General features: G+C 35.2%; 1 protein-coding gene across 1 annotated transcript in view; it reads left to right on the top strand.

Annotated features, from left to right (window-relative positions):
• The window catches only part of LOC148951939 (gamma-aminobutyric acid receptor subunit alpha-6-like), a 153,874-nt gene extending 142,504 nt beyond the window's left edge, over nucleotides 1–11,370 (top strand). Inside the window, exon 10 of the mRNA XM_089089104.1 lies at nucleotides 11,015–11,370. Coding sequence (XP_088945230.1) covers nucleotides 11,015–11,347 — 333 coding nt within the window. The 3' untranslated portion in view covers nucleotides 11,348–11,370. The remainder of the gene's footprint in view (nucleotides 1–11,014) is intronic.
• The last annotated feature ends 2,564 nt before the right edge of the window (nucleotides 11,371–13,934 follow it).

The raw sequence follows: 13,934 nt of genomic DNA, 5'->3' as shown, positions 1-13,934 counted from the left end.
GGCAATAGAAAAGGGGACAATTTGTTGGGTTTGTAGGGGCGCTCTTGCCCCAAAAGACGCGGTCCAGGATCACAATCATCTTATTGACCCCAATTCAACGGGAAAAAGTAACTTTCGGGGATGGGCTCACAATTCATGTAATTTAAAAATTAAACAGCAACTCTTTCTTCCGGTTTTTATACACAGTTCTAACTACGATCTGAAGTATGTGCTACCAGCAATGGTACATCTTCAAAGAAATGGAACAGTGGATAATGCATGGGTGATAGATAGCTCTTCCTACAATTTCATTCCTAAATCATCGGAAAAGTTGCTTGTTTGGGAATTTGTGTGAAAATTTGCTGAAGCTGAAATTGAGTACACGAATAAAATTAACTTTTTAGATTCCTACAGTTTTTCACCCAATTTATTGAGCAAATTAATTCAAGTGCAGAAGAACGATGACGGCTGTAACGCTTTCCCCCTGCTCAAGCAACAATTTCCAAATGATTTATATGATTTGTTGACGGTAAAGGGCATATATCCTTATGATTATTACTGTTCCATGTCGAGATTCGCCAAGGAAACTATTCCCTCGATCGAATCGTTTTTCGACAGTCTACACGATCGTAGGTGCACCCCCGATGAATACAGTTTTGCTAAAAAAGGGTGTCCAGAGGGAGGGTGTAACAATGGGTTTGACTACTGCAAGCTGTATTTGTCGAGTGATGTGTTAACTTTTGTTAGGCATTATGTGTAAAAATACGGACAAAATATTTTGGGAATTTAATCTTGATTTTGGGTATTACCTCATCCTATAAATTAGCGGTGAAAAAATCGGGCTGATCACCGAGATCGATCAGCACCTGTTCATCGAGAGGTCAATGAGGGGTGGATATGTTTTTGACGGGGATCGTATCTTGGAAACTTATCGAACTGGAGAGCAAACGGGGACAAAATCAGATGCAGTTTTCCTTGATATGAATTCTCCCTACCCCTCGGCCATGTCCCATTATGCACTACCCTGCGATGACTATAAATGGCTCAATGACCCTCAAGCTCCCCATTTCCCCAACATTGACAGTGTTGAGGAGAATGGGCTGGTTGGATGGTTTTTTGAAATTGATGGGGAGATACCAGTTGAGCTTCACGATTCGGTAAAGGATTTTGTTTTTCCATACATCATTAGACCTGTGACTAGGGACTTTTTGAGCCCCCGCAATAGACGTTTGGTCGAGGTGGACGGATTGCATTGGTAACCTTCAAAATAAAACTTATTGCTGACATTCTGCCGAAGAAAAATATTGTTGTACATCATGTGGCTTTAAAATGGATGTGCAAAAACGGTTTCAACGTCACAAAGGTTCATAGAACCCTCCAGTTTAGTCAAAAACCCTATCTGAAAACGTTTGTTGACACTTTTGTCAAGAGCCGAAAAAGATATTTATAAGCTCATTTTAAATTCGGCTTTTGGTAAAATGTGCGAGAGTGTTCGCAATAGGAATCGTTGTGACGTCGTGACCGATCTCGAGCATTATACTCAAATTAGGGTCGATCCCAATTACACTTCCTTTACAATCATTGGTCTAGATTTGTTACTATTGGATAGGAAATACAGAAACATTGTCCATAATGAAAATATTTCAGCGGGCAGTGTGATCTTAGGGATCGCACTCTAAGAAGATCAAGTTAAGATTCCGCTACTATGTGGCTAAAATATATTGTCCAGAAAGGGGATAGATAGAGTTAAGTTACGAAGACACTGATTTTCTACTGCTAAAAGTAAAAACTTCAAACCTACTTGATGATTTGGCGCACGGTAGAATCATCAGCTCGTGGATGGACTACAACAATTGGAGTGGGGTTTACTCAGAGCTAGTGAAACGTCGGGCGCCAAATCAGCTTTTATTTTTTAAATCAGAAACGAGAAGCGACATGATTTCCCGTGGTATGTTTGTTAGTCCGAAGGTGTACTTTATACAGACACACAACGAGGAAATCAAAAAACGTTGCAAAGGAGTACCCACGCGCTATGTGGATAAGAATATCGACATGGACATCTATAGGAATTGTATCGTTCAAATTACAATTCCACGAGCAAAATTGCTGGCAATTCGTTCACTGAACTACAGGAACTTCACTGTAAATATAGAAAAAATTGCCATGAGCACCATTTCCGACAAGGTCTCTGCTTGTCAAGACGGTGTGACTACCCTCCCCCTTGGGGCACTATTTAACTTCCGACTGAGCCGAATGTGTTAGCCATAGGGAAAGTCTCGGTTTGAGTAAAGTACAATAAATTTCCCAAAACCTTGGGGGGGGGGGGGGCTCGCGGCCCAGGTGGGGGGGGGAGGCCTCGCGGCCCAGGGGGGGGGGCGGCCGGCAGCCAGAAGGGGGTTCGCCACCACTACCAAAGTTATCTTTTTTTTACTTAGAGCAGATTTTGTGCTTTTGTAAATATACACGTTGTATTCAAATTAAAAAAAGTGATATTATTCAAAGTGTATTTTTTTTCATTAAATTTTGTATTTTTTTATAAATAAAGTATATTTATTAAAGTGCTTTTTCTAGTGCATTTTTTTGAAATGCTTTTTTTATTATAAATAAATTTAAAAAAAATCTTAAGTATATTTTTTCTTGTGTAAAGTGCTGTTTTTTTAATACAAGAAATATGATTTTTTAGTGATTTTGTTTTTCTCATTATTCTTGAACGGAATAGGGAAATTATTTATTCATTAGACAACTATAGTCTACAGTTAGTTGTCTAGGTAAACTGTTGAAGGGAACATGTATCAATTTAAAACACCATTCAGATTGTTTCTGTGTGAGCAATCAATGTCGGGCAAATCGGAACTCTTAACTAAAATAATTTTAAATTACGATAAAATGTTTGTGGAAAAGTCGAAAAAAATATACTATTCTTTCATTTTTGGCAGGAGTCATACGATAAAATAAAAGCAATTGGCACGACGGGCTTGGTGCAGATACAATTCATACAGGGACTTGATGTTTTAAGCATTATTGAACGAAACTCTTGGCTGATTATTGACGATCTGGCTGAATTTATTGAACAATGGTCCCAGGAAATGCTGCAATTGTTCACCGTTCGCTCTCATCATAAACTGATTTCCATTACTCTGATTCTACACAACCTCTTTCATCAGAGCAAATGTATGCGAACACGTGCATTAAACGGCACCTACTGTATCATCTACAGAGTTGTTCGTGATTCTAGCTCGCTAATAACTCTCAATAAACAAATCCCCGGCTCCCCCAAACTTCTACTTTCAGGGTACAATCAGGCAACTAATAAATCCTACAGCTACGTCCTATTGGATCTTAATCAAAATACACCCGAGGATTTGCGTGTAGTCACAGATATTTTCGACAATGAAATTACAGTATATATCCCCGTGAACAGTAAAAAGACCTATTAGTTGCTATCATGACACTGAAGAAACTACATGAAAATACACATTTATTTTCAGTTTTAAGCACTTCAAAACCCTTGCTTAGCAAAGCCATACTCAAACATGGTGTTGACAATGATTTAATTAATCTAAGATCTCGACATTTTACAAAAATGACTAAGGGTAATGTTCAACTTATAGAGATAGTTAACCAACAGGCTAAGCAACATCGTTCCATTGTACATACATTGGCCTCTAAGAACAAAGGATAGAATTTGTAAAAAAAACGACTTCTTAAGGCGGGTGGTAGCTTTTTTACACTTTTACTGCCAATAATTGCAGGACTTGTAAACAGTTTTTCTCTAGAGAATGGCCAAACCCTATAAATTGATTCCAATAGAACTCTCTCTCTCACCCTTGGAACCCTTTGAGAACAATCTGAGTAAATTCATTGACAATGAGAACATTGAGGATGATAAAAAACTGCTTTTACTTCAAGATGCACTTCGCCGAGTGGACAAACATAAGCCCTATCGTGCGAAGGCCAGTGGTATTGATCACAAAAAAAAAAAATCATCTCCTCAGGATTCTGCTGCTGCTGCTGGAACACAATTAAAGAAGGAGGAATTGAATTCAATTGTATCAAAAACTGTTAATCTAATGCCCCACTCATGTCGTGAAAAAAGTAAACGACTCATAACTTATCCCATGTCATGTGTTATGAATCATTTTCTAGTTAACTACACTGGGAAGGGGATCATAATTAAGGGCAAAGAGGAGTAATCTACTTTATTTAATATATGACACTGTTACAAATTGCAAAGTAGTATTTCTATTTGACACTAATCTATACACCTTTCTAAATGCATTAAACTTCCCCAAAAGCCTTATTAGCAATAGGCAAATTCTAAAAAAATTAAATGAACATGGACCCTCAACACCATTAAAATATGAACATGAAGAAGAAGAAGAAGATTTTAAATCAATTTTGGAAAATACTAGCACACCTAGTGGAAACTTGACAATGGTGGGGAGCAGTACACCACTGATAGCTAGACAAAAGCGAAAACGCATCAAGTCACCATCACCCCCATCGCCAACCACCATTATACAAAAGGGTAGCGGTTGTTACACTACACGTTTACATTCAAAATGGTTGAAGTTATGAAACGTGTTTATGAAAATATTGGTGAATAGGGGAGTTTAAGTTCCTCCACCACTATTTTCAAAGTCACTGGTGTTCACGCTAAAAGTGTACAAGACTATTTACAAAATAAATTAAGTTAAACTCTGCATAGAAATCATAGACTTCGTGCTAATCATTATCGAAAAACTAAAGCCTTTTTCCCATTGCATGTAATGCAAGCAGATCTCCTAACTCTAGATGAAATTCAAAGACGTCACAATACACCGTACAAGTATATTCTACTTGCAGTGTTTTTAGTCGCTATGCATATGCCATTCCATTGCGCTCGAAGAGAGATGTTGAAGTTGCTCAGGCCATTGAAAGTATTCTCGAACAGGATTCTTATAAAAAAATTCAAACGGATCGCGGTAGTGAATTTGTTAATCCCCATGTTGCAAAAGTACTAGCGAAATATAATACAGTGCTCTATCATAGTCATAGTCCTATAAAGGCTGCATTGGCCGAATGATTGATAAGAACTATTCGACTTTTAATTTCAAAATACTGTACATTGAAAATACATCTGCTTTTATTCATGATTTAGATAAAATCATGTTGATTTATAATCAACGACCTCATCGATCATTGTCCAATTCAACTCCAACGGAAGTTCATCATTCTGATCATGATACAATTGACACCTTTCTTAAATAATATTCCAATGAAACGATTGTCAAGAAGAAAAAAATTCAATGTTGGTGATACTGTTCGAATTAATAGAACAACTAATGTTTTTGAAAAGGGTAATTACTTGTAATCCACAGAACTTTTTAAAGTGGCAAAAATCCTAGACACTAAACCCATAATTTATCGTTTGCACAATACCAAAGATAAAAAGATTCTCGGCGGCCTTTATGACTATAAACAACAAAAAATTGTAAATAATAGTGAAATCTATCAAATTGAAAAGATATTAAAGACTCGTACTCACAGGGGTAGGAAACAGTTACTTGTTCGGTTGCTAGGATACAACTTTGATTTTGATTCTTGGATCGGTGTTTAAGATATTGACAATGCCCAATGATTTCTAAGTAACATTCATATCCTACGTCGCTGACCGATTCTGCACCTGTATTATTAAAAAAAGTTATTTTTGAGCGAAACTCTCCCCCGTACCTAAACTTGGTGACAGAAAGCAGTAACTGGCTTCGGTTGATTGCACTTTGAAAGATACTTACAGCATTCTGAGAAAGGATCTCGTACTTGGTACAAAAGTTATACCATTCGATTGGTCACTCTTTGTCGACTATGAATGGGTTGAAGCACTTAAATCTAGCGAACATCCACATGTCAAATTAAAATATATTGAATATGATGATATGAGCGATTTGTGTCGGACGATCAATAGAAAAATCTCATATCGTAGGAATGGCACATTCCATTTTGATTATTCATTGGAATAAAATAGGATTTACATTACTTCATCTGTTGACACTGAAATAATTATTCTCAGTGATAATCTGAGAGACGTTCTTGGCTTTAAACAGAATATGATCAATGGGAAAAACGCTGGCACTGTTTACGGGATGGATCAAATTATTTTTGCTGATTATCCACCTGGTTTTGCCTCGGACTCTTGCATATTTCTCTATGCATATTTTGTGGAAACATCGAGAGTTGGTAATTAAAATTTCCCCCTCCTAAGTGTTCTTGAACGAAAAACAACCCATGAACTTGTTCATCACTATAATATAAAGCATCTTCAGTATGTTCCTGTAAACACTTCGTATTTGGAACTCTTTCAGTTAACACTAAGAAGTGAATTGGGTGATCCTCTAGAAATAAAAAAAGGTTTAACAGTCATTACATGTCATTTTCTACCTGTTGTCGGTAACGCAACCTAAATTTAAAAATAGGAGAGTTCCATTTGTCTGTCCCAATATCGATTGCTATGTTGGTGCTCTGAGTCCACATCAAATAGGCAATGGACTGGACTAATACAAGGGGCGTACCACAAGGTCTGGCTATGGTCTTTGTAGCTTGTTTGCTAGGCTATTTCGTTCTGCACTGCCCCTTGCCAGAAAATATCTTTTACCTGCTGCATCAAATTTTGCTGCCTCATCACTACAGGACTGGGGGTCGGGTAAGGATTTCAAGAACAGTGTTAAGGAAAATATTAGATCTTCAGCAAGAGCCGTTGGTGAGCAATTAAAATCTCGGCAAAATGGGGAGGGATCGAAAAGGATGCGTGCGTGTCATTCACTCATCAGTCTCTACCCAGGCGGAAGCGAAGGACATCAATAAGGACTTCGAGAAATAAAACAACGAAGACCAACAAGAAGAAGAAAAAGAAAAAAGACTGTTAGATCAAAGAAGGATTTCTTCTCTTAAGATGACTTATTTCCCCCACAAGAAATCACATCCATCAATCAGTTCCTCGTTGAATCTGTTCAATGCTGAAAACGTTGATGTCAGGGTCAAGTATAGCTACTATTAACAACTTCACCCCTAAAAACCCCTCTTGGAAAATAAACACTTTCAAATATTTCAAATGAAGACTATTTCATTAATTTTTCATCAACATTTATTGATTTAAATTTCGCGGTGAAGAAAAAGTCAGATAACAATACTCCAACTGCTGCCGATGGTCTCTCCTACGAAAACTGTATTCTACACAACCGGTTCAAAAAAATTAATGTATTTATTAATAGGACATTGGTGAGCACTAGCAATAATTTATCCAACTATGCAAGCTACATACAATTTATGATGATGACACCAAAGGCATACAAGAAGTTGAGAGGACAATCATTGGGCTATGAATATCGATCAGGTGTTGATACTGACGGTGAGTTGACTACTGCAGTGACCCAGAACTATCATCTGGTTGGAAAATTAAATCATGAGATATTCAATATATCCCAATGGTTACCCCCCAATGTCAGGATTGACATAAAGTTGCAACTAGCCCCGTCGAATTTCATTTTGAGAAAAACACTTCCTGCAGCACCCAATGCAAATGTCATTATCACATCGGCAATTCTCCACGTCCAAAAATAACAGGTTATGAGCTCTGTTGCATTGGCAGTGGAAAAGCTAAGAGCCAATGATAACAACATTAAACTTCTTGTCCCTCATACGATCACCAATCAACGTCACATTGCCACCGGCTCTCGTAGCTATAGCGAATCATCATTTATCAAAGGAGATATCCCATTAAAATTGGCTTTGGCCTTTGTGAAGAGTGGCAGTGCTGTTTGATCCTGGACTGAATCCCCCCATTATTTTAATTTTCTCGGTCTATCAAGCCATGTGTGCAAAGTGAATTGTATTCCACTGTACACTATCATTTGACAAAAAATCCTATAGAACTCTGTACGAGTTGACCATGCAATCCCTAGATCATGACTCTCAACTATTCGAAAATGGAATAACCAATTCAATGTTTTCAAAAATCATGGTGTAATTGTTTTGGACTTGTCGGGGACCCAGGATATGAGCATAGTACAAACAGGGAATGTACGTTTAGAATGCAAATTTGCCGATGCTTTGACTGAGCGTATCACACTATTATCATTGAGTCAATTTGAAACCTATTGGGAAATCACAACCGACGGCAGTGTTCTACTAGACCTAGCACCATGAACACAAACCAAATAATCAACGTATTTAATATGGTTCCATACATGTCCCAGTACAAGTCCTATTGCATACCATCGGACTTCATTGAAAAAATTCTAAGTGTTAACAACACCCTAATCATTGTTAATAGCAGTACATCGACTTTGAAGACAGGTCATTGGCTATGCATCTTTCAAACAGCGAAGAATATTGAATTTTTTTTTATCCTCTTGGCTTATCGTATAAATCCTACACTCCATACATCAGCAACTTTATTGAAAGCAGTGGGAAAACTATTATTCAAAATCAACGAAGAGTACAGGATTTAACTACTAAGACATGTGGCTTTCATACACTACTCTTTTTCGTGTTCGGATGTCGTGGCTATACCTACAAGCAGTTTCTCGACATCTACGTTGACTTACCTCGATTGAACGACTTTCTAGTGGAAAATATACTTACAAGCGTGTTTAATATTGATTTTAGATCCCTACGAATAAAATGTTCTAAAAATGTATGTGAAATTGTTTATTAATAAATGAAAAATGTATGTACATTATAAAAACGACTTTTCTACTCTTTAGATTTCATCTTCTACTAGGTATAGGTATTTGTCGATAACAACTAATGCAGGTAGATTATCTGAATTCACAGTATACTGATCCTGATGTGCTGCAATGTCAGGGTCGCATTTTCTACAGTAGAGTGTAACTTCACTCTTGTCATATCTCTTTGTATAGTCAATGATACTATTCTCGTTCATTCTGTAGAATTCACATGTTTCAATTTGCTTATTTGAAGCAATGTCACAAATAGTGTCCTCAAGTGGCGAATCACATTCCGTCACAGCCAAATAAAAATCAGTGGGCTTATAATCATAACACCCATTGTCTTCACAACGATGACGTAGAAACCAAATTCTTTTGTTGTTCCAACAGTTGAATCGCTGACCCGATGCCTCCTCCCAGAACAATCTAAAACCACGACGATACCAATCTCTTAGCAATAAACTAAAATCAAGCTTAGGATTCTTTTCAATCATACCGGGATATGTATTCTCCCATTGATTACATTTATCATAGTGGCAATTGGAGTATAGGTGCCCTCTAGGATGAGAGTCAAATATATATATATATATATATATATATATATATATATATATATATATATATATATATATATATATATATATATATATATATATATATATATATATATATATATATATATATATATATATATATATATATATATATATATATATATATATATATATATATATATATGCAAGGCAGTCTTCTATTTGCACCCAGTGTCTTATACCGATCCTGGCAGTCTTCTATTTGCAATAATGTAATCAATAAGTTTGGTGGTCTTACCATCACGTGTGTACCGTGTTAACTTACGTTCCATTTCGTTACCAAACACTTTATTGTTTATAACTAATATATTTACTAACAAAACTCAAAGTTTTGTAACCGTTACTATGTTCCTTTACTGCACCGAATTTATCTTGGTTAGGATCATATCTATCCCCATTTCTACCAGACTGAGAATCAAAGTCTCCTAACAAAGATTTTGTATTTCCACCTGGGATCTTCTCTATTCGTTCCAGTAACTGTGTGTAAATTCCATTTGAATCTCTACTATCTCCATCAGTCGATTTTTGGAGGTTTTGAGAGTTCAGGTTGCAAGAATAGGCTTGAAAATCAATGTTAAGAAGACCAAGTCGCTTTGACTAGGAATAATGAATTTGAAGAAGTGATCTTGGGTAACGGGAAGATCGATCAAGTGGAAACTTCCACTTACCTGGGTAGTAATATAATTGAAGAAGCTGGATGCACTGAAGATGTAAAAAGTAGAATAGCCAAGGCTCAGGGTGCATTTCCACTGTCGGAAAAAATTTGGAAGAATAGCAAGATAAGTCTTCGGACCAAGATTATAAAATCTACGTTAATGACAATAGTCAAGTACGGTCCTAAAAAGCTGATACTTCAGAAGATTGGTTAAACCTTTTCCAGAGGAATTTTAGACGGATTACAAAAAAAAAACGCTTTTTAGGGATATTATGAAAGAAAGGATGAGCTGATTATGGATGGAGGAAATATACGTATATATATACGTATATATATACGTATATATATATATATATATATATATATATATATATATATATATATATATATATATATATATATATATATATATATATATATATATATATATATATATATATATATATATATATATATATATATATATATATATATATATATATATATATATATATATATATATATATATATATATATATATATATATATATATATATATATATATATATATATATATATATATATATATATATATGTTACTGTGAATGTCCAAAATTGGTGAATGTCCGAAATAACTTTTTTTCTCCTTGGATTTAGTCAGCATTGCCACTCCAATTATATATATATATATATATATATATATATATATATATATATATATATATATATATATATATATATATATATATATATATATATATATATATATATATATATATATATATATATATATATATATATATATATATTTATATATATATGCAAGGTTTAATTGTGACAGGTCCGGTTAGACTTTTAACGTATTTCTGAGATTTATAACCTAGTCTAACGTAACTTTATCTAACGCAACCTAACTTTAACCATACCATCAAAGCTTGCAAAAAGCTGAAGAAGCTGATTCGCAAAGCTAACTGAGTCGAAGCAGAGAAAAAGGAATTTCGGACATTCACTGGTGAATGTCGACATAACAGATTTTGGACATTCACATTTAACATTTATATATCTGCGAAAATTTGTGTTTGTGTATGTTTTTTTTTTTGCAGTTACACAATCAGAAATGTTATAATCATCAACCAAGGACTGAAATACGACTACGACGGAAAACCTGCCCTGCAGCACCCTCTGCGGTGTCTTCTTTCCATAAAGAGAAGGAACATTGCCTTATGCAGCTTGTACACTGCATTACAGCTAATCCGAAATATCGAAAAGCAAGAAAAAGACAGGCAATAATTGCAGGAAGTGTCAACAGTGTCTCCAAAATTGACAAATTCTCTCGTATTCTCTTTCCTTTAACCTTTTCCTTATTTAATGTATTTTATTGGCTTTTTTACAGAGAAGGTCATGAGTTTACATGGAAACCTGTCCCTTATTATTGAGCAATAAAACATTCATTTTCTTATAATTATTTTTTCTTCCAGATAACGGTTATATTTCTTCTAGACAGGGCCGTATCCAGGAATTTCATTCGAAGGGGAAGGAGGTACAAAAGGGTTTTTCGGGGAAGGGGGTACAAAAAATCTTTAAAAAACGCGTCAAAAAAAAATTATATTGATTTTTGGAACTTTTTCACGAATCGGACAAACCTTTCGAGGGGAGAGGGTGTTTCAAGCCCCCTTACCCTCCTGGATACGGCCTTGTTTCTAGATAACCTTTCCATCTAGATAGCTATCAAACAGTTCGTGGTAACGAACTGTAAGTAAGGAGCGACCCGGCTCAATGGTAACCGAAACTCTAGAAAACGGGTTTTTGATACCAATAGATATATCAAAAGAATCAGATTTCAATGCTGATTTCAAATATATAATTTATATCAAGTTTAATGCTAACCATCAAAAGTTACGCGCCTGAGAAAATTTGGCTGATTTTCAAAAAAAGGGGGAAAGACCCCCTAAAAGTTATAGAACCTTAATGAAAATAACACCATCATATTCAGCATATCAGAGAACCCTACTGTAGAGGTTTCAAGCTCCTATCTACAAAAATGTGGAATTTTGCATTTTTTGCCAGAAGAAAGATCACAGATGCGTGTTTATTTGTTTTTTTGTTGTTTTTTTTTTCCAGGGGTAATCGTATCGACCCAATGGTCCTATAATATCGTTGGAGGGCTCATTGGAACGAAAATTAAAATTTCTAGTGCCCTTTAAATGACCAAAAAAATGGAGGGCAACTACGCCCCCTCCCAGGCTTATTTTTTTCCCAAAGTCATCCAATCAAAATTTTGAGATAGCCATTTTGTTCAGCATGGTCGAAAATATGATAAATATATCTTTTAGGATGACTTAATCCCCCGAAGTTCCCAGAGGGAGGGCTAAAAGTTATGAACTTTACCCAATGTTAACATATAGTATTGGTTATTGGGAAGTATACAGAAGTTTTCAGGAGTTTTTTTCTGGTAGTGGGAGGGAAGGGTGGATCGGGGGTTATATTGGAGGATCTGTTCATAAAGGAAGTTTTCATGGGGGAAGGGAAATTGCCATGAAGGGGGCGCCAGACTTGCCAGCATTATTTATTGGTTATTGGGAAGTATACAACCATTTTCAGGAAGGATTTTTTCAAGAGGGGGGGCTAGAGGAGTGGGTTACTCTGAAGAATATTTCCGTGGAGGATGTTTCTTTGGGGTAAGGGACATTTCTATGAAGGGGGCTCCGGATTTCCAAGCATTATTTAAAAAACGATCAGAAATTAAATAAAAAAAATCATGTTTTTTCAACTGAAATGTAAGAATTAATATTAGAACTTTAAACGAACAGAAATTATAACGTATGTGAGGGGGTTCTCCCCCAAGTCAAAACCTCGCTCTTTACGCTACAGTTTTTTTTTATTTATTTAAAAAGAGCTATATATTCTAATTAAAAGGCCTTTGTGATTCAGTGGTTTGTGAATCAAAACTTTTTTTTAACTTTTAACGTAAAGAGCGTGGTATTGACTAAGGGAGAACCCCTCATATACGTAATAACATATACGTAACAAAAAAAAACAATAAAAAAACAAGCGATACGGCTCAATAGTAATCGAAACTTTTAAAAACGGAATTTTGATGTCAATAAATGTATCAAAAGAATGTGTTTATAATGCTGATTCTAAATATATAAATTTTATTAAGTATAGTATTACTCATCAAAGGCTACGAACCTGAGAAAATTTACTCGATTTTTTAAAGAGGGGAGAAATATCCCCTACAAGTGAAATAATTTTAATGAAAATCACACCGTCAGATTCAGCGTATCAGAAAAACCTATTACATAGGTTTCAAGCTCATATATGCAAAAATCTGCAACTTTGTATTTTTTGCCAGAAGAAAAATATACGAATATATAAGTTAGTTACGTAAGTTAATTTGTAAAGACATCCATTTAGAAAAAGAAAAGTAAGATTTTTATGCAAATAAAAGCTGCATTAACTAAAAAACGATCAGAAATTAAATAAAAAAAACAAGTTTTTTAAACTGAAAGTAAGGAGCGACATTAAAACTTAAAACGAACAGAAATTATTCCGTATATGAAAGGGGCTGTCCCCTCCTCAACGCCTCGCTCTTTACGCTAAAGTTTGACTCTGTCTCACAACTTTATTTTTTAAAACAATAAAAAACTTTAGCGTAAAGAGCGAGGCGTTGAGGAGGGGACAGCCCCTTTCATATACGGAATAATTTCTGTTCGTTTTAAGTTTTAATGTCGCTCCTTACTTTCAGTTTAAAAAACTTGTTTTTTTTATTTAATTTCCTTCTAGATTAACGTTTCCTTGTATATAACTAGATAACGGTCTAAAATCATTTAACCTCTATGCATAAGCTAAAGCCTCACAGCTTACCGTAGTTAGAGCGAAAAATTTAAGAAGCAGCAAGTGAAAATTTTAGAGCCCATTTTGACCAAGAAGATAAGAACAAGTAGCAAGAAAAGTCAAAAAATTACAGTTCCTGATTATGGACAACGTTCTTTAGCTGGTTTTAGAATGGGCGTTCAATTT

Source organism: Artemia sp. Qi Xiang Cuo, chromosome 5, assembly GCF_049724085.1.
Source record: "Artemia sp. Qi Xiang Cuo chromosome 5, ASM4972408v1, whole genome shotgun sequence".
In the NCBI taxonomy this organism is placed as follows: Eukaryota; Metazoa; Arthropoda; class Branchiopoda; order Anostraca; family Artemiidae; genus Artemia; species Artemia sp. Qi Xiang Cuo.
Note: the sequence above shows the minus strand (reverse complement) of the source record. Positions and strands in the feature narration are given on the sequence as shown.